Source organism: Schistocerca cancellata, chromosome 1 (assembly GCF_023864275.1).
Source record: "Schistocerca cancellata isolate TAMUIC-IGC-003103 chromosome 1, iqSchCanc2.1, whole genome shotgun sequence".
In the NCBI taxonomy this organism is placed as follows: domain Eukaryota; kingdom Metazoa; phylum Arthropoda; class Insecta; order Orthoptera; family Acrididae; genus Schistocerca; species Schistocerca cancellata.
The window spans coordinates 1,192,686,598-1,192,708,740 of record NC_064626.1 but is presented as its reverse complement, the minus strand read 5'-3'; the positions used below and the strand labels follow the sequence as shown (position 1 = coordinate 1,192,708,740).

The following is a 22,143-nucleotide window of genomic DNA, read 5'->3' as shown; positions in this document are numbered from 1 at the left end:
TAGCGCCCTGACTACTCTAAGAATGCACCGCGAGGCACAAGTTGACAACAACAACTAAAAGGGAAAACACGATAAAAGACAGACTGACAGGCGTAGGATTAAAAAACAGCATCATCAAATGTCCTTAGCGAGGTTTGTCAAATTGATAAAACGAAGAACACGAGCAGCTGCTCGTGGGTCATCCGCTAAAATGGCATCGAAAGTATTTGGCAGGTGAAGATCAAGGCGCAGTGTGTTAAGATCTGGACAGGACATTAAAATGTGTCTAACCGTCAGCAAGTGCCCACATGGGCAGAAAGGCGCCGGTGCAGCCGTCAGCAGATGGCGATGGCTGAACCGGCAGTGTCCATTTCTTAACCAGGCTAAAACGACCTCCTCCCGCCGAGAAGGGCGTGAGGAGGACGTCCAAGCCACGGGAAGAGGTTTTAAGGCCCGAAGCTTGTTGTCGGTAAGTGCAGCCCAATCGGCATGCCACAGCGATACAATTCGCCGACAAATGACCCTGCTAAAATCGGACGAAGGGACACAACAAGAAGCTGTCCGAGGCTGGAGGACCGCAGCCTTGGCCGCGGCATCTGCAGCTTCGTTCCCAGGGATACCGACATGGCCAGGAACCCACATAAAGCTAACCGGAGAACCGACGTCCACCAGCTGCTGAAGAGAGCGTTGGATCCGGTGTACGAAAGGGTGAACCGGGTACGGATCACTGAGGCTCTGGATGGCGCTCAGGGAATCTGAGCAGATGACATAAGCAGAATGTCGGTTGCGGCAGATGTAAAGAACAGCCTGGTAGAGGGCAAAGAGCTCAGCTGTGAAGACCAAACAATGGCCATGGAGCCGGTAGTTGAAACTTTGTGCCCCGACAATAAAGGAACACCCGACCCCGTCATTGGTCTTAGAGCCATCTGTATAAATGAAAGTCATGTTGATGAACTTCGAACGAAGTTCCAAAAAACGGGAGTGGTAGACCGAACCGGGGGTGACCTCTTTTGGGAGCGAGCTGAGGTCAAGGTGAACGCGGACCTGAGCCTGGAGCCAAGGTGGCGTGTGGCTCTCGCCCACTCTAAAGGTTGCAGGGAGTGAAAAATTAAGGTGTTGAAGGAGGCGACGAAAGCGAACTCCAGGAGGTAGCAGGGCAGAGACATACAACCCGTATTGACGGTCAAGAGAGTCGTCAAAAAAGGAACGATAAGACGGATGGTCGGGCATTGACAGTAGCCGACAGGCATACCGACAAAGCAGTATATCGCGCCGGTAGGTGAGTGGCAATTCGCCAGCCTCAGCATGAAGACTCTCTACGGGACTGGTATAAAATGCTCCGACCGCAAGTCGTAAACCCTGATGTTGTATGGAGTTGAGGTGGCGTAAGATGGATGGCCATGCAGAGGAGTATACGAAGCTCCCATAATCCAGCTTGGAGCGGACGATCGACGGATATAGACGAAGTAGGACGGTTCGATCCGCTCCCCACGACATACCACTGAGAACACGGAGGACATTTAAAGAACGGGTACAACGGGCGGCCAAATATGACACATGTGGAGACCAGCTAAGTTTCCTGTCAAATGTAAGGCCTAAAAATTTGGTTGTCTCCACGATTGGGAGAGCAACGGGACCGAGTCGTAAGGACGGTGGGAGAAACTCTTTGTAGCGCCAGAAGTTAATACAGACCGTCTTCTCGGCAGAAAAACGGAAGCCATTGGCGACACTCCAGGAGTAAAGATGGTCAAGAGAACGCTGAAGACAGCGCTCCAGGACACGTGTACACTGCGCACTGCAATAGATGGTAAAATCGTCCACGAAAAGGGAGCCTGATACATCAGCTGGGAGGCAATCCATTATTGGATTAATCGCGATGGCGAAGAGAGCGACGCTCAAAACTGAGCCCTGTGGCACCCCATTCTCCTGGCGAAAGGTGTCGGACAGGACAGAACCCACTCGTACCCTGAACAGTCGATCCATTAAAAAGGAACGAATAAAAAGAGGGAGGCGACCGCGAAGGCCCCATGTATGCATGGTGCGGAGAATGCCCGCCCTCCAACAGGTGTCGTAAGCCTTTTCCAAATCAAAGAACACAGCCGCGGTCGGGCGCTTCCGCAAGAAGTTATTCATAATGAAGGTCGAAAAGGTAACCAGATGGTCAACAGCAGAGCGGCGCCTACGAAATCCACATTGTACATTGGTAAGTAGGCGTCGAGACTCGAGCAGCCAAACCAATCGAGAGTTAACCATTCGCTCCATCACTTTACAGACACAGCTGGTAAGCGAGATAGGTCGATAACTGGAAGGTAAGTGCTTGTCCTTCCCCGGCTTAGGAATCGGGACAACAATAGACTCGCGCCAGTATGCGGGAACATGTCCCTCAATCCAGATGCGATTGTATGTACGAAGAAGAAAACCTTTACCCGCAGGAGAAAGGTTCTTCAGCATCTGAATATGAATAGAATCAGGCCCTGGAGCGGAGGACCGTGATCGGCCAAGTGCGTTTTCGAGTTCCCGCATGGTGAATGGGGCATTATAACTTTCACAATTCGAGGAGCGGAAGTTAGGTGGCCTAGCCTCCTCTGCCTGTTTGCGGGGGAGGAAGGCAGGGTGGTAATGAGCGGAGCTCGAAACCTCTGCGAAAAAGCGGCCGAAGGCATTGGAGACAGCCTCAGGGGCCACAAGGACGTCATTCGCGACCTTCAAGCCAGAAACTGGTGAGTGGACCTTAGTGCCAGATAGCCGGCGCAGGCTACCCCAGACAACAGAAGAAGGAGTAAAACTGTTGAAGGTGCTTGTGAAAGCAGCCCAGCTGGCTTTCTTGCTTTCTTTGATAATACGACGACACTGAGCACGTAATCGTTTATAATTGATACAATTCGCCACTGTAGGGTGGCGTTTAAATGTGCGTAAAGCACGTCGACGAGCACTTAAAGCGTCTCTACATGCTGCGGTCCACCAGGGGACCGGTACGCGACGTGGAGAAGAAGGAGGGTGAGGGATGGAATATTCAGCAGCAGCGAGAATGACTTCCGTGAGGTGTGCGACCTGACGATCGCAGCTTGTGAAGGTTTGATCCTGAAAGGTCGCCCTGGAAGAGAAGAGCCCCCAGTCTGCCTTGGAGATGGTCCAATTAGAGAAGCACGGAGAGGGGGTATGCTGCAGGAGATGGATAACACACGGGAAGTGGTCGCTCGAATATGTATCAGAAAGTGCATACCACTCAAACCGGCGTGCAAGTTGGGGAGTACATATAGAGAGGTCTAAATGGGAACAGGTGTGAGATGTGTCTGAAAGAAAAGTAGAGGCGCCAGTATTGAGGCAGACAAGATCGAGCTGGTTAAAAAGGTCTGCTAACAAGGAGCCCCTCGGGCAGGATGCTGGAGAGCCCCAAAGGGGATGGTGGGCATTGAAGTCTCCAGTTAACAAAAATGGTGCAGGTAGCTGAGCAATAAGTTGCATCACGTCTGCCCTGGTAACGGCAGATGACGATGGAGTGTAAACGGTACAAAAGGAAAACGTAAAAGTGGGGAGAGTAATGCGGATGGCAACTGCCTGCAGGCCGGTGTGCAACGTGATGGGATCGTAGTAAATATCATCCCGGACCAGCAACATAACCCCTCCATGAGCTGGGATACCTACCACAGGGGGTAGGTCAAAACGCACAGAGGTGTAGTGTGCCAAGGCAATTTGATCGCATGGGCGTAGCTTCGTTTCCTGGAGGGCTACGACGAGCGGACGGTGCAAGCGGAGCAGCAACTTCAAGTCCTCTCGGTTGGAGCGAATGCTGCGAATATTCCAGTGAATAAGTGCCATCGTAAGAAAAGGAAGATGATAGAAGGCGTCACCTCGAAAGCCGCTTAGGGCCTGGCTTCGAGCGAGCACTGCCGCCGCTATCAGTAGGCGGACAGTCATCGTCCATTGGGTCTATAGGGTCATCGGCAATCTCGGGAGGATGGCCGGGAGGGGGAGCTTCCTCCGCCGGTGAACGGCCAGATGTACGGCTACCAGCGGTGCGGCCAGGCGAAACGGATGACGGCCTGGGGCGGCAACCGCTGGGTGGCGCAGGAGAAGAAATGCGCCGTGGCGGAGAAGGAGAACTGTGCTTCCTATGCGCCTTTTTGGAAGGACGTTTGGTGGAAGTACCGGTCGAAGGCTGAGAGGTCGAGGTATGGAGGAAGTCTGCACGGGATGGTTCCTTCTTGAAGGCCCGTGCATCTGACTTCGGGGTCTTCGTCTTAGCAGAAGCTGAGGAAGGGGCTGGTGTCTGTGGGGTGATGGGAGGAAGAGGAGACGTCGACCGCGCGATCTTAGCACTGGCCGAACGGACGACCGTGGTGCTGAAGGTCAGATCGCATGTCTGGGTTGCTACCTCCCGGGTAGTCCGAGGAGAGGCGAGGACAGTACTGTATTTCCCCGCTGGGAGCAGCGTGGGCTTCCTACTAGCCAATAGCTTGCGAACAGCCGAGGTGGACACTTTCTCTTTGACCCGAATTTCTTGGATACAGCGTTCTTCCTTATAGACAGGACAGTCGCGGGAGGATGCGGCATGGTCACCCTGACAGTTCACACAACGAGGAGACGGAGGTGGACAGTCACCCTCATGGGCATCCCTGCCACAAGTGACACATTTAGCCGCATTGGAACAAGACTGTCGAGTGTGATTGAAACGCTGACACTGGTAGCAGCGCGTAGGTGTCGGGACATAGGGGCGAACAGAAATAACCTCGTAGCCCGCCTTGATGCGCGATGGCAGCTTAACACTATCGAAGGTCAAGAAAAGTGTCCGGGTCGGTACAAGGTCATTGTTGACCTTTTTCATGACCCTATGGACAGCCGTCACGCCCTGCTCAGCGAGGAAAGATTGAAGCTCCTCGTCAGTCAATCCGTCGAGGGAGCTAGTATAGACTACACCACGAGACGAATTCAAAGTTCGGTGGGCCTCCACCCGGACAGGGAACGTGTACAGGAGTGTGGCCTGAAGCAGTTTTTGTGCCTGAAAGGCATTCTCAGTTTCTAGTAATAAGGTACCGTTACGCAACCTGGTACAAGATTTGACAGATCCGGCTATGGCATCTATGCCCTTCTGAATAACGAAAGGGTTGACAGAGGAAAAATCCTTTCCATCCTCAGATCGAGAAACTACGAGGAACTGTGGGGCAGGCGGTAGTACTTTTGTCACTGTTGGCTGGTCACGTTTCCGTTTTTGGGTCAAAGTCGAGAGAGATGGAGTAGAATCCATTGCGGAGGAATCCCCCATGATTGCCAGCGTCTCCGATGGCGCGCTCCTTCCTTGTGGGGACCCTCTCAGAGGGCACTCCCGCCTTAGGTGTATGTTTACACCTCAGGTCACACCTCCCGAGAAACAGACGGAGGGACCAATCGGCATGGTCAGAAGGTGTCAGCTCAGGCAATCACCCCTCCCCGGGCCTGGCCTTTACCAGGGGGTACGCGCGTGCCTTACATGTCTACCCAGGGCGGGGACTTACGCGTTACCCCGTCACAGGCTACGCGTGCGAACGCGTGGGTCGGCCTTCAGGCACGCACAGGGAGGAAGGAAGAAGAGGAAAAAGAAGAGAGAGGGAGAAAGAGGACAGACTGTCTCAAACGCCGAGGCGGAGACCAGAGAAGGCAAGGAGAAGAAGGCAATGAGAAGGCAAGGAGAAGAAGGCAATGAGAAGGCAAGGAGAAGTCAAGGGAAAGAGTAAGGAAGACAGTGAGGTGGAGAAGAGCAAAGAAAGGAACCAACAAAAGGAAGGAAGAAACGAGAAGGGAAAAACCAAAAAGACCACAATAATAGGTCGAGGAACCGTCCGTCTCCGGACGCAGGCGCTAACTACCCCCGTGAGGGGGATGGACTCCTTTTAGTCGCCTCTTACGACAGGCAGGAATACCTCGGGCCTATTCTAATCCCCGGACCCGCAGGGGGGGACCGTAGATGAAACCCCCAGGAGCGGGTTTGGTGGGCGCGGACCGCAGAGGGAGCACCTAGAACCGCAGCGGACGGAAAACGGAGCAGCAACGCTCCAGCAGGTCGCAGGAAATGGGCGCGGACCACAGAAGAAGCGCCTGCAGCCGTTGGTGGAGGGGAAGGCCATAGGCACAAATACTGGACCAGGTCCACTCGAGGAGCAGTCTCAGGTCGCACCTGATGAAGGTCACGAGCTACGTGACCGAAATATTGTACAAGTACGACGCTGATATCCGCAGAACACCCGACAACCCAAGATGTCAAGTTAAATGTTAGTGAACAGCTTTATGTAGAAAATTGGACTGCACTGATAAAAAGCAAGCCATGTACTGCAGTGTAGTAATATACATAAAATTTTGTTAGGGCTTTGTAGTTCGATAGGAAATAATACAGAACTTTGAGTATTTTGTTACTGCATAGGAAAAATTATTGTACATAGGAAGGATCTAATGGTGCATAATAGGTATGTGGAGGAGAGCAGTTGTGAAGTTTGATTATATTGCTGGTGTGTATGAATGAAAGACTGAGAAGTGATTTATGGAAGTAGTGATGAACTTTGATGGGGAATGATAAGGAAAAGTCGTAAATAATTAGTAAATGAAAAAGGAGTGAATCGGAATAATATTCATTGAAGAAATAGGTAATGTGAGATGAGAAATGATGATTATTGGAATATATGATAAACAGAAATAGAGAAAAGCGAAATAAGATAAAATAAGAGGAGAAGCGAGGAATATTATAAGTTAAAGTTGTCAGGACCTTGACATAATGTAGCCAGGAGGAATGATTCAAATCAGTAGAAAAGTAGATTAAATATGAAAATTCCTGCTCTCACCTGGAGGTTGCCCCTCGTCATAAATAAGATCAAGCGAGTCGAGAATAGAGAGAAAGTACTCGAGATCGTTCTCTGGTGTTGTCACCGATTTTTCCTTAGTATGCCGCTGCAGCCGGCTCTTGAGTGTCTTTAAGACGTCAAAATATGAGATTGGATTCATCCAGTAACGACGCAGTCCTCCCTGTTTACTTTTAACGGGATGATAGTTACACACCTCACGACGCAACCTGTCTTCTACAGCGATTGACCAGAACTTATCAAGAAACGCTTGTGCAGATTGTTCGAACGTGTGACAGCGCTCAGTCATGTCAGTAACCCAAAGCAAAGGGTCATCTTGGGTACAGCCTACTACGAATCTGATATTTTGTGCTTCCATTCAGTTATGTGGCAGCACATTCCAGAATACTCTTATCAATACGGCAGGGTCTGCTTTCTTGCCCTCAGTCGAATATACTGGAAATTGCATGTGCCTAATTAAGCCTTCATAGGCTAAAGTAAACGACAAACAAGGTGCTGCACTCAGAGGCTGCGGCACCGTCGCCAGATGCTTGCGACTGTACACAATATACAATGGCTCCGTCATTGGCATTCATTGTTATAAATTATTCTTCTCCGTCAGATACAGTTGCAGGTTAATGCATATGAACATTTCCATTTCCTGAAATATCGATTCGGCTTTGATTGTTAGTTGCGGTCGGCTCCTTCGAACTACTGCTGCCATTCACGAGCTCTTTACTTATTCACTATTCTGCTGCATTAATATCTGAGTCGATTTTAGCAATTATTTTTCTTTCCTTCTGTGTCATTAGTTCTTCCATGACATCTGTGTACGGTTTATACTCTTGCACGAAATTCTGTGTAAGCATAGTGTCACTATCTAGCAGCCCAACCTTGGCACTTTCATTTAGTTTCTTCATATCCTTGTACATCCGTTCGTTGTATATTTTTAAGAATTCGTCACCTAGTTTCAAATTCTTCACCTCTCCTGATAGTTTTTATACTTCATCCGGTTAAGTCCTTGTAAACTGGCTGCAAATACCGTGATGTTCCCATGCACAACCTTCACGGTTTCTGTAATTTAGGTCTGCGCGGTTTGTAAATTATTCTGAACTTCGGTTATATTGTTAAGCCTGTCCACTGTTTCCTTTTGATCTTGACTTACAGACAAGACTTCTGATCAAGCTTATCTATTATTATCAGTGGACAAGTATGTGTGTAGCTCTTTTACTAAATGTCTGCGCAGGTCCACGATAACTTTGCTTTAAAATCGCCAGACTTCTCTGTTAAGTCATTGCACAAACCTGTGCACAAATTGCGTATGTTTCTATTTAGGTCACAAGTAGCTTTTAATATCACTTGCATTTGAGACATTGATGACACGGACATTGACGACATGCTAGCATCATGTGTATCTTTCGGATTTTTTACCTTGTTATCAGGTTCTGTCTATGTAATGTAGAACAAACAAATGTTTCGGAATCCACGCAGTTCACATTTTTCGGTATTATCTTGGGAAAAAATGCTCTCTGGGGTCGCTTGCGAATTTATTTCATCTACTCTGAATAATGTTACGTCACCCTTCAGTACATTTTCCTCCCCTGTTTGAGCTGAGTTCAATAAACAAGAAAATTTCAATAATCAAGAAAAATAGGATAAAAGAAGCTTCATATACAGTAAGTAGGATAAAGCTAAGGGTAGTATCAATTTAATTCTTCAAAATATCAGGGGAATAAAAAATAAAGTAGATGGTCTCACAAATAAGAATGAAATTGATATACTTTGTCTGTCTGAACACCACATAATGTGGCGATGGAAAGTATCAGTATAAATGGGTATATTTTAGCATCATCCACTTTCAGATCTAGCAACGATAAAGGAGGAGTTGCCATTTACACAAAACAAGGGTATAAGTACAAAACTGTAGAAGTAAGCAAATTTCGTATCGATCAGCACTTTGAAGTTTGTACTTGTAAACTACAGCTAGATAGCGTAGTGTTGATATTAGCAACAATGTACAGGTCCCCATTAGGACATTGGGAGCTATTCACAGAAAAGTTTGACTCACTAATATGCTGTCTGTCAGACAAAAAGATGAAGTTATTAATCTGTTGTGATTTCAATTTAAAATTTTCTAAGCAATTCCGATAACAAAAGTGAACTAGAAGTGTTATTAATGATATATAACTTAGAAACAGAAATCAATTTCCCTACAAGTATAGCTCAAGATAGTAGCACTCTAATAGATAATGTATTTGTGCAGCAAGAGGATGTAAAAGTAACACATGCTTTCCCTTTAAGAAATAGATTATCAGACCATGATGCACAACTGATTAACTTACAAAACCAAGCAGGGTGTACAGTGTAGAAAATTAAGTAAAAGCTTAGGGCTGGTTAATCTGGTATCTATAGAGCAATTGAAAGAAAGTTTAAGTAATGTTAATTGGGGAAATGTTTATAATGAGCCAAATGGAAATGATAAATGCAACATATTTCTTGATAAATTTATGTCACTTTTTCAACACTGTTGCCCAAAAGAATTACTAGATGTGACACCAAACAGTTTTCAACGAAACCTTGAATCACTACAGGTGTTGAAGTGTCTTCAGAAAGGAAAAGAATATTGTATTAAGCAGCAAGTATTAGTAAGGAACCAGAAGTAATTTTACACTATAAAAATTATTGTAACATGCTGACAAAATTTGTCAGAAAATAAAAAAATATGTAAATTAGAGATGAAATTAACAACTCAGGCAGTAAAATAAAATCAATATGGAATGTTGTTAGGATGGAGATAGGAAAAATAACCACTGGGGTAGGTAGTATTACTATTAGAGAGAATGAGATAATATTAACTAACAGTAAACAAGTAGCTAATGTATTTAACAACCATTTATTAAGTGTAGGTGAAAAAATTGCTAAAAATAGCTCAAAAGAAAAAGCCAAGCAGTACATGGAATAGTCAGTTTTGAGAAACCATAGTCAGATTAGTTTTTATCTAACAACCTCTTGTGAAAAACGGAAAATCATTGAATCTTCGAAAAATAAATGTTCTTTTGTAATAGGTGACATTGACATCTCAAACAAGATATGAAAACAACCTGGAGCAGTTACAGCAGATGTTCTAAGTCACATCTTTAATGCATCACTAACCCAAGATATTTTCCCAGACAGGTTAAAATATGCCATTGTCAAGCCACTCTACAGAAAAGGGGACACCACAGATGTCAATAATTACTGGCCAATATCCTTGCTCACAGCATTTTCAAAAACTGTCGCGAAATTAATGTACTCAAGAGTGGTTAGCCACCCCAACAGTGATGGGATACTTAGTAAATCAAATTTTGGATTTTGAAAATGCTGTTCCACTGAGATGGAAATATACAGTTTCACTGCCCACATAATAGAGTCTTTAATAGTAAAATGTCACCAATAGGAATTTTCTGTGACCTATCCAAAGCATTTGATTGTGTGAACCATGACATTATGTTACAGAAATTACAATTCTATGATATAAATGGAAAATTCATATCAACAGAACAGGAACCAAAAAGTTTCTTTATATGGTTTAAGTGATTTAAGGAAGTTTCCCAGTTTATCTAACTGGGGTGAAATCACATTACATGTTTCACAGGGTTCAATCTTGGGTCCCCTTCTGTTCCTGATATATGTGAATGACTTCCCTTCTTACCTGAAACAAGAAGCTAAAGTGACACTGTTTACTAATGACAGAAGCAACACTATTAATCCAGTAAAAGAAACTCTAATAGGAAAAATACAAATAATGTCTTTGGAAAAGTAATTGATTTGTTTTCTGCAAATGGGCTTGCTCTGAACTTTGAGAAAACATAGAGCATCCAGTTTTTTACTACAAGGAATACAGTTTCTTCAATAAATATAACACATCAACAGAAGTCAGTAGGCAGCGTAGAGCATACTAAGTTTTTAGTTGTACATGTAGATGAGAATGATTGGGCGTTGATGAACATGCAGTTGAGCGCCCCACAAACCAAACATCATCATCATCATGGGAATCGTAATTGAAAAATTCATATTTTGGATCTTCTAAAGCGACTAGGTTCAGCAACTTTTGCAACCAGAATAATTGCTAATTTTGAGGATACAGAGATTAGTAAGCTAACATACTTTGCATGCTTTCACTCTCTGATGTCCTACTGAATAATATTTTGATGTAACTCAACACTTAGAAAAAGTATTCACTGCTCAAAAGAAAGTGGTCAGAAAAATGTGTGGGGCTCATAGTCGCACATCTTGTAGGGTTCTCTTTAAAAGGTTAAGAATTCTTACAACAGCCTCACACTACTACATTTACTCAGTAATGAAATTTGTTCTCAACTCCATGGACTAGTTTAAAAACAACAGTGACATTCATGATTATAACACCAGAAGAAAGAAAGACTTACTCTGTCCTCTACTTAACCTATCTTTGGCACAGAAAGGGGTAAAATATGGTGGTGTAAAACTTTCGGTAAATTACCTAAGCACGACTCACACCCCATCCTCACAGCTTTACTTCTACCAGTACCTCGCCTCCTACCTTCCAAACTTAACAGAAGCTCTCCTGCGAACCTTTGCAGAACTATCACTCCTGAAAGAAAGGATATTGCAGAGACATGGCTTAGCCACAGTGTAGGGGATGTTTCCAGACTGAGAAATTTATCTATATTGTGTCATAGTTGCTGCCAAACTGAAGTGGATGAGTACTGTGATCATTGATCAGTTGGCAATGGTGGTTGTTGGACTTTGTCACATATCAAAACAAAACATTCTTTACTTTCTGAATGACCATTGTACTTACAAATGTTAATGTGCTCTGATGTATTTTTTTTTATTTTTGGATCAAGATTCAGTTTGGGTAGAAAAAAGAATACTGAATGTGAAGTCTAAAGAGTTTAAAGAGCGTAAGTTGCCCATCACAAGACCAATAATGCAGGATAAAATTTCTAGTTTTATAGTTTCACTTGAGAATTATGACTGAAATATTTGTTTTATAATAATAGTCATTGTTCTGCTAATATAGTCTTTGACGGATTTTTTTGTGCTCTCTTAAATGTTTTTGGGCCCAACTTTCCTCAGTGAAAATGTAAAGTCGATCCCAACACATATAACATAAATGAGCATAGGTACATGAATGCATGCTATATTTTTCAACTAGCCTGTCTGAAAAATAGATTGTAATGTGTTTAGATTTTTATAGATTATACCAAACAGTTTTGGTTAGCTGATATGTTTAAGAGCTCAAAAGAATTGTAAACATGCAATAAATCGAGCTAAGTAAGAACATAACTTGTTTAATATGGAATCATCAGAAAACAAATACCGGAAAGCATCGAGTGTAATAAACTCAGTGGCCAAGAGTAAACAAACATAGGCTGCAGCAGGCTCAGCTGTTGAATTTTATAACTTTTCAATACCGTCTATTAATGAAATATGTGGGAGCATTGTTAGGATTTACCTGATCTCATAATGTAAGGTATGTACTGAAACACAATTTTTTCTCTAAGGTAACACCAGATATTGTTTTTAGTATCGTAAATAATGTTAGTCTTTCTGATAGTGTAGTTACACACCATCTTTCTAGTAATATATGAAAAGAGATGATTGAGTGTATAGCATTTCCTCTTAGTTCTCGAATAACTAAATGTTTAAATGAGGATGTGTTTCCTTAGGTATTAAAATTATCTACAGTTCCACCCATTTATAAGAATTGGGTGGTTAATTGCCTCTCCAATTATCGCTCAGTGTATCTGTCAATGGTCTTATCTAAAGTTTCAGAATCCATAATCTGTTATCAGTTTTGTGATTATTCGGAACATAATAACATTCTTTCCGCTGCACAGTTTAACTTTAGGAAGGGCAACTGTACTGTTCTTTCTATTAACTGTTTGATTAAAAAGGTGCTTAGTGCTTATAAGGAGAAAAACTGTAATCAGGGTATATTTTGCAACTTGATCAAGACCTTCGACTGTGTAGAGCATGATTCACTTCTCAACAAATTATTTTATTATTCTATCATTAACAACAAAGTAGGTAACCTTTTTGAATTATTAATTAATATGCATAAACTGTGTTATTGAGAACAAGAGATTGCAGACAGCTGCAGTTAAACATGGTGTGCCACGAAGGTTAGGTCTGGTACCTTTGTTATTTATTCTAATGATAAATGGTTTGCCATTTTATATAAAAACTCGCTTCCTTCTCTAGGTTAGTGATACCAACTTTTTCAGTGTCAATTCAGGCTTTGATACCGTTCATGCTATGACTACAGACACCCTATCACCAGTATGTATCTGGTTCTAGCTATTGAATTTTTGCTCATTGAGAGTAAAACTCAACAAACTGTATTTAGCTTAAGAGATTTGCCAGTAGAAGACTGTTGATGCAGTGTTAAGTTTTTAAGTATTGTCATTGATAGTAAACTGCTTTGGGATACACATTGCAAGGTTGTCTAGAATCGTGTACTTGTTGAGAAACTGAAAAAAAATCTTGCACGTTTGGCTTAAGCAAGATCAGCTTATTTTCCTTTTTTCACAGTGTTACATCCAATGGGCTTTCATGATGGTGCAATAGTAGACATTTTTAGAAATTTTTGATACTACAAAAGAAGTTTATTGGGATTACTACAAATTCACGATAACTTACCCACTGTGGACTATTGTTTATTCGCTTATAATATTAACTCTAATATATTTGTACATTTACACTGTTTTCTTGTATACAAAGACTAAATTATCTGAATACAATCTTAGACAGGATTATACTCTCATGATAGTAGAAATAATAGGCTTACTGACATAACTTCCTGTAGACTATCTAAATCATTAAACAGCTAAGAAGTGGTAGGATGTGAAAATAATCAACGAACATTCTCTAGAATGAGCAGAAATTCCATTCAATATAGTTAACACAGAGTGTACAGTTGATTATCTATTAATCTATTTTCATCAGTTATTGAATTTTATAAATGGTAAAACGTTACAAGTTAGCGGCAATTGTTTGGACAGTGTACCGTAATTTCTTTCCCGTTTGTGGATAAGACGCCTTGTTCAAATTGTTTTAGCTTAAATATTATATTTTTTTAAAATTTGTTGTAACTTATTGCAGTTTTAGCTTTTTAAGCAAATCTTTTTGTGTGTATACACGATATATTTGTATACTTTTGTAACTTGATGTTGCCTATTGAACGACAGTAAAATTTCGTTTATATCTTTAACAATAATAATATTTTATTGTTGTTAAGCTTACTGAAGCAATAGACAACACCAAATACAAAATATAAACAAAATTATATGCAGGAGTTATAAGTACAATATTACAATAGTTTTATAAATAGTGAATAAACAGAAGATACAACACATAAAGTGTGGTAGTACAACCAAATCAATCAGAATGTACCAGTACAAAATACAGGAAAAAGTCAGAATACTGAATACCAAGACAGGAAAACATATTATATACAAATAAATATTGCATCAATAATAACTGCCCTTTGCAACTCTGCAGAAAAAAAACAGATTAATGCTTATTACTAGGTACTTACAAACAGGTAACTAGAACTGCTAATGAAATAATTAATATTATTAATAGCGACTAACAAGTAGGTAGCTAGAACTGCTAATGAAATAATTAATATAGTATATTTGGAGCAGCCAAATTTTATAATATTAATTGTTTTTGACTGCAATCAAGAAATTCATCAAGGGAATAAAAAGGATGCACGACCAGCCCCTCATACAGTTTTGGCTTGATCTTTTCAATAGGACAATCGAATTTACAAAGAGAAAATTTATTCCAACACTTGGAAACTATTACATGATAGCCTTTTAAAGACTTAGTTAAATGTTGAAAAGGTGTCTCAATGTGTTTCCTGTTATTCATATTATACGAATGTATATTTTCTCTTAATTGCTGGTTTGGTAAATTGTTCATGGTATGTAGAACAACAGAATATATATATAGAGATTGACAACAGTCATAACTTTAAGTTTGACAACCAATGGCTTGCAGGAATCTGTCTACCAGAATCAGTGATAATTCTTACAACTTTTTTTGCAGTAGAAGAATATCAAGTACATGGCTACAGTTTCCCCATAATAGTAAACCATAAGAAATAATGCTCTGAAAGAAGGCAAAATATACTGATGGAATATACTGATCTGATACACAACCTTTTAACCTTCTCAACAAATAGATTACTCTAGAAAGCCTTGCAGATATATAGTTAATATGGTAATTCCAATTAAGTTTACTATCTAAATATATACCAAGAAATTTAACATTATTTGAAACATTCAGAAATAAGCTTTATCTTAAGCTGAAAAACATGAACTGTGTTTTATTTTCATTTAATAAAAAACGTTTGCTCTGAACCATTTTGATGCTTCACTGATGGTATTTTCTGTTATATTTTTTAACAATTCAATGTCGGGGTCATTGTTGATAAAGGTTGTATCGTCAGCATATAAGATTGAATGGGAACTTACATTAGATGGTAAATCGTTAATCATAATCAGAAAAAGCAGTGGGGCAAGCACAGAGCCCTGAGGCACACCACACAGGTCATGGACTACATTGGATCTATTTTCATTAATACAAACAATCTGTTTACGGTGCTCCAAAAAAGACCTGAGAATACCCAAGTCACTGTTTTGAAATCCTAAAATCTCTAATTTATGCACAAGTAACTTGTGGCTCACACAATCAAATGCTTTACTCAGATCACAAAAGGTGACCACAGCAAACTCCTTATCGTTGAATATCTGGAGAACCTTTTTAATGAGCGAATCAATAGTATGAGTGGTCGATCTATTTTTCCTAAAACCAAATTGCTCATTGGAAATAATAGAATTATTATCTAGAAAGTTACACATTTGGTTATACATAACAGTTTCTAATACTTTAGAAAAAACAGGAGTGAGTGATATGGGGCGGTAACTAGATGGACATTTTCCATTTCCATTCTTATACAGTAGATTGGGGAAAATGCCCTGTGTCAGACACTTATTTATAACATAAGGTTGAGGGCCGACAATGCATTCAATAACATTTTTCAATATCTTACAGGATATATCGGCACTGCTCGAAGACTTAAACTTATTTACAATATTTAAAACCTCCTGCTGCGTCACTTCAGAGAACACAAAATTATGTCTGTCATGTCTAAACCCCAAATTAGAATTTTCCATCATTTGAGCAGCAGTTTCCGCGGGTTTAATGATATTTTTCTGAGTATCCCTAACTGGCTGTATATTGAAATTGTTATAATCATTTGCTGAGACAGCAACCTCTTTTGGTTTGCTATTTTTGGCGACTGAGTTTATTATATTCCAAGCTTTTTTACATTTATTTTTTGATGCCTCGATACATATAGTGTTATGTTGTTTTTTTGCTTCAATAATAGCTGCCCTATATTGCCTTTGCTATGGTATAGTCTTAAATTTAATTTACAGGTATTCAACTACAGTTTAAAAGGAATAATAATTGTAACAAGTATAGTACTGTTGGAGAAAACATACTTTTGGCTCAGAAAGGTGATAATTCCGCACCTCAAATGAGGGATACTGGTACCAATTTCTTGTGCATGCGGTAGATGTCGGTAGACTCTTAGACCATCGTCTATGGGTAGACTTGTACGTGACAAACTAAACATCTTTGAAATACGGGAACATGTCTGCAGCGGCGTGAATGTTGTTGTTGTTTGTGTGAGAGGTTATGTGTAGTGCGTAATTGCTGTTGTTTTCGTATTTCCGTTAAGATGGAAGAAGAGGGTGATCATGGCCGCAATTTTCATGAGATGGAGTTGGATGATCGTATACTTAAGGTATCAAAACTGTAAATCGGTTAGTCGTTCTGACGTATTTCTTTCGTCATGCATGCAGCAGGTACTTTTCGTTCTCATGAGAAAATTCCTCATTGGAAAAGTTTGACATTTAGTTATCTTAACTGTAACTTAAGTGCTAGTTCAATTGCGTTCGTGTTATGTGTTTTATAATAAATTCCTTTCCCCCCAGCGGATGTGGTTGTGTGACCATTAATGAGAACGACTTACCGTATTTTCAGGCAATAGCAAAACAAGGATGGGAGAAACCTACACTTATTCAGGAAAAAGCTATTCCTCTGCTACTGGAGGGTAAAGATGTCCTGATTAGAGCGCGAACAGGATCCGGAAAAACCGGTGCGTTTGCTATACCAGCAATACAGAAAATACTTAATTCCAAACTGGTGAGCTGCAAAACTGAACAATCTTTTCTTTTTGTATATTTATTTTTGCTTCCGAATTGGCTGTCAGGACTGTTTTCAAATAAATAGTTTAAATTAGATTTACTTTCATTCCAATTGACCCGTAGTGAGGAGGTCCTCCAGGATGTAGAACATGTCAGAGAAACAATAATCCCTGACAAATACTTAAAACTAAATCAAATAAGCTAATGTACCTTCCACAGGCACCAAGTGGAATGATTGTCATTTTTTTTAATGAACCCTAAATGAAAGGATCATTTTACAACACTCATTACTGAGATCGCATTAATGCACTGAATTTAAAATTAATTATTTTTAAGGTCATAAACATATAATAGAACTACAATCCTTTTTTACAATGAACACATTACTGCACTGAAAAAAAGTTGGTTCTACTGAGAAATTCATCAATGGAGTAGAAAGAGTTGGCCACCAATAAATCCCTTAGGCCTCTCTTAAACTGACTTTCATTGGTCGTTAAGCTTTTTATGGCTGCTGGCAAGTTATTGAAAATGTGTGTTTCTGACTAATGCATTCCTTTTGTACCAGGGTATGTGACTTTCAATCCTTGTGAAGATTATTTGTATTTCTAGTATTGGCTCCATGAACTGAGCTGTTGGTTTGAAAAACTGATATTTTTGATGACAAATGTCATTAAGGAATAAATATATTGGGAAGCAATAGTTAGTATCCCTAGTTTCGTAAACAGGCCTTTGCAGGATGTTCTTGAGTTCGCCCTGCATATAACTCTTATTGCACGTTTTTATGTCCGGAAAACTTTAGCTTGGCTTGATGAATTACCCCAAAAATTAATCCCATATGACATTATGGAGTGAAAGTAAGCATAGTATGCCAGATTTTTTATTTGTGTCTGACAGAATTCACATTGCAAATAGAGATTTGTTTAGACGCTTCAGCAGTTCTGTGGAGTACTCCTCCCAGTTGAATTTATTATCAAGCTGTAATCCGAAGAATTTAACACTGTCCACTTCTTTTTTCTGCTTGTCATCATATGTTAGACATGTACTCATGGGACACCCCTTACAAGTTCTGAACTGCATGTAATGTAAGATTTTGTCTTTTGTAATTTAGGTAATAATCCTCTTTATGTGAAAATTATTGTAAAGTTAATGAAAACCTGATTTCACTAGGTTCTTAACTGGTGTGCATTATTAAATTGTGGTTTGTTATATGTAGTATGATCTCCTGATTAAAGCCTGATAATTTTTGTAATTTTCAGGTTGCCCGGGAGCAGGCTGTTAAATGCCTCATACTTGCACCTAGTAAAGAACTATGCCACCAGATTTATACAAATATTCTTCAGTTGACCATTAAATGCTCAAGAGAGGTGACGTGTGTTGATATTTCAGCACCAGTAAGTAAGGAATTATTTCCTTTGGTTTTGTTATAGGCTTGAATACATAATTATTATTATTGTTGTTGCTGTTGTTGACACACTAATCTGGCTTAGCACTTACAACATTATTTTAACTTTCTTATAGGTTGACTTGTCTGCCCAACAGTCGCTTTTAACAGAGAGGCCTGATATTGTAGTGGCTACACCCTCAAGAGCTCTTGCTCATTTAAAAGCTGGTAACATAGATTTGAAGAAGTCTCTTGAAGTGTTGGTAATTGATGAAGCTGATCTTGTGTTTTCTTTTGGTTATGAAGATGAACTGAAGCAAATATTCAGGTGAATCAGATATATAAACACATTTTTTTTAATAGCAATCATTGAACCAGACAATAGTGGGTAGATTACATAGATGAAAACATTTAATTCTTCCTCGTAGCTGCTGATGAGTATTGAGAAACAGTGTACAGACAACATTTCACAATTGTAATGTGTATATTTGACAGAGTATATGAATCTTTCACAAGAGAAATCTGTTTTTGTGATTATTATTATTATTATTATTATTATCATTATCATCATTATCATTATCATCATAATTGTCATTATTAGTATCATAATATTATGTCCAGATAGCCTCATAAGATTTCTACCCTTGAGCACAAGTTAATAGAAAAAGTGACTGAAATGAAATGTTATGCAGCCCTCACAAAGGCTGTTCCATTACCACAAGAGGTGTTGGAGAGGGCTCAAGTTCGTGGAAGGAAACATGCTGACTTTTTGTGTTTGTGTGTGTGTAACAACGAAAACAAAACGACCGATTATTGACAAAATTGTGTAATTGTATAGATAAAAAAAATCTACTCACCAAGTGGTGGCAGAACATTCTGCCATCGCTTGGTGAGTAGATTTTTTTATCTATTCAATTACATAATTATATTTATACACACAGCTTTTTCGACATTACAGAAGCAACTGATTCCATCTGTCTGCTTTGATTCGACACCATCAGTATGATGAAAATGGCTACTTCCAGCATATACAAAATGATTACAATGATTACAATGATGTCACTACATACACATGCCAACAAACATGAACAAAATTAAAAAGACACAATAACATCTCACTCCAAAAATAAAATGAAACTAACGAGACAACTGCGGGAAATGGGGGGTTTAGGGTGGGGACAAGCTAAATATACAATAATAAAAAAACACTGGACCATCCCAAGACAAATATTATAAAAAAATTAAATTACAGCATTGTGCTACATCAAACTAGTCAGACCTCAAAAAAAAAAACTCTTAATAACAAAACACATCCATGTTACCACACCAGCTACCTGAACTCGAAACCACATTGTCACAATGATACCCAAAACTCAATACCACATATTAAACTCAGTATGTCTACATCTATCACCAGAGGGCACCATCAAATAGAACACGAGATGTACAAACACAACCAACTCAAAACCTCCACGCCATATTGACATCACACACCACATCACACCACCATTACGTCATGGGTTGAAGCAAGAGGTGTGTAATGGGGACTTCCATTGACCCACTTTTCCTCCACTTTGTGTGTTATTAACAACTAAAAAAATAAATAAAAAAAAAAAAACACCTGCACGAACCTCTGCACATGTATTGTTGAAACAGTCCTAGGTGTAGGTTACACTGGAAGTAGGCGACTTGGTTGCGAGTTCATGAAACTAACAAATCTGATTATAAAATCTTGGGTTTAGTGACAAACTAATTTGTATGTATGGCTTATTAGTTATTAGCCGTGCAGCTGATTCATCAGCCGCTGTTTACTTGTGGGGGTGTCCCCCCCCCCCTCCCTTTGTAATACATCTTCCAAATGATTATTATGATGGTCATGGATATTGGGATGTGCATTTTATATCATTTCTCTTGATGAATTATAATCTAGAGTTCTTGGTGTCACTCAACAAAAGTTTTCTTTCAGATTCTTGCCACGTATTTACCAGGCAACACTTGCAAGTGCAACATTGTCAGAAGATGTATTGAGTTTGAAGAAACTTGTGTTGCATAATGCAGTTACATTAAAGTTGGAAGAATCAGAACTAGCGCCAGCAACACAACTGTCACATTATCATTTGGCGGCTGAAGAGGAAGATAAGGCAGCGATTTTATATGCGCTACTGAAGCTACATCTTATCCGTGGCAAGACTGTCATATTTGTTAACTCTGTGGATCGTTGTTACAGGTCAGGAAACATATTTTGGAAAATCCCTACAATAATTACTTGTATTTCTCTTCATTGTTTGCATGTCACATGATACAAAAATGGAACAAGTCATTTACCTACAGTTTAAAATGATTTTTGTCCACAGTTTTAAATTTGGTTAGAATTAGCTTTGTTGTTTCTCTGCAAACTGTCACTGCACAAGTCAATAAAATGTTTTTTACAACTTAATTGATACTTTTGCAACAGGAACTTGGTTTATGTAGACGTCTAGTTCATTACTTTGGTCCCCCTGTGGATCCGGGGGTAGGAATAGGCCCGCGTTACTCCTGCCTGTCGTAAGAGGCGACTAAAAGGAGTCTCAGAATTTTTGGCATTATGTGATGGTCCCCTGTCGGGTTTGATGTCCATATCTCAAAATTCTTCTGAAGAGCAAGCCGATTGGGGAAGGGTGCCTTGGTGCATTGTGTCCATCTTGCGGTCAGACCTTTCACCAGCTTATTCGTCATTGCATTGCAGTCCTGCCCGCTCTCCATCTCTTGGGCATGGATACGTTCTTGCGTGCACTTTCCGCCGTGCGATTTGCAGTGCCACTTTCTGCACTGACGGTGACCATGGACTACATGTCACCTAAAATCCAGCACGGTAGCCAGTCCGTTGTGGTGGGTCCGCCATGTACCCTTTTGGTTGTAGCCCCCTGACAACGCAGGGATCGCTCTACTGATGCCCGCGCCGTTAACTCCCCACGTATGCCAAGGAGTAGATGCCCATCTCCCTGGGGTATCAGGACTCCCAGCAATGGCCATCCTGCCAGGTGGCCTTTGCTGTGGCTGGGTGGCGCCTGTGGGGAGGGCCCTTGGTCGGAGTAGGTGGCATCAGGGTGGATGACACGCAATGAAGCGGGGCACATCTTTTCTTGCTGGTGGCCAGCCACCAGCAGTCTCTAAGCACTCAAAAGCTCACTTTAAGGCTAATGTGTATGACCCCAAATCGTTCCCCTGCCTGGCCACACCATGGGAGGAACGAAAGGCTATGAATGACAGTGAAAGGTATGCGTCCTGGTATCTCATCTGTACCAGAGCTGACGGGAATCCTTTGTGTCTGCCCAGTCATGAGCCTTGCTTGCTTGTACGAAGCTGGGGGATGTTTATGTTACTAACACCCCGCATAAAAGCTTAATTAAGGTCCAGGGCATTATTTTCCACAGAGATCTTTTACGGTCCGATGACGAGGTGCGCGCCAACTTAGATCGACGAGGTGTCCATTTCGTCCGGCGCGTCCACCGGGTTCCGAAGGATCATCAAGTTGCCACCGGTGCCTTCATCTTGGCCTTCGAGGGTGACAAATTACCTGAGAAGGTCAAGGTGATGGTCTACCGTTGTGATGTCAAGCCATATATCCCTCCCCTGGTGCGGTGCTTCAAGTGTTGGAAGTTCGGCCATATGTCTTCTCGCTCTGTTTCCAGCCTCATATGTTGCGATTGTGGTCGACCATCCCATCTTGATACTCCATGTGCCTCGCCTCCCA

At 41.0% G+C, this 22,143-nt stretch overlaps 1 protein-coding gene across 2 annotated transcripts in view; it reads left to right on the top strand.

The window, feature by feature from the left end:
• The first annotated feature begins 16,448 nt into the window (after nt 1-16,448).
• Nucleotides 16,449-22,143, top strand: part of LOC126094522 (probable ATP-dependent RNA helicase DDX56) — a 128,619-nt gene continuing 122,924 nt past the window's right edge. The window contains exons 1-5 of one of the 2 annotated variants that reach the window (XM_049908942.1): nt 16,449-16,626; nt 16,866-17,027; nt 18,286-18,420; nt 18,548-18,738; nt 20,377-20,637. In XM_049908942.1, the coding sequence (XP_049764899.1) occupies nt 16,561-16,626; nt 16,866-17,027; nt 18,286-18,420; nt 18,548-18,738; nt 20,377-20,637 (815 nt within the window). In that variant the 5' untranslated portion in view covers nt 16,449-16,560. The remainder of the gene's footprint in view (nt 16,627-16,865; nt 17,028-18,285; nt 18,421-18,547; nt 18,739-20,376; nt 20,638-22,143) is intronic. The other variant, XM_049908951.1, reaches the window with a different exon arrangement.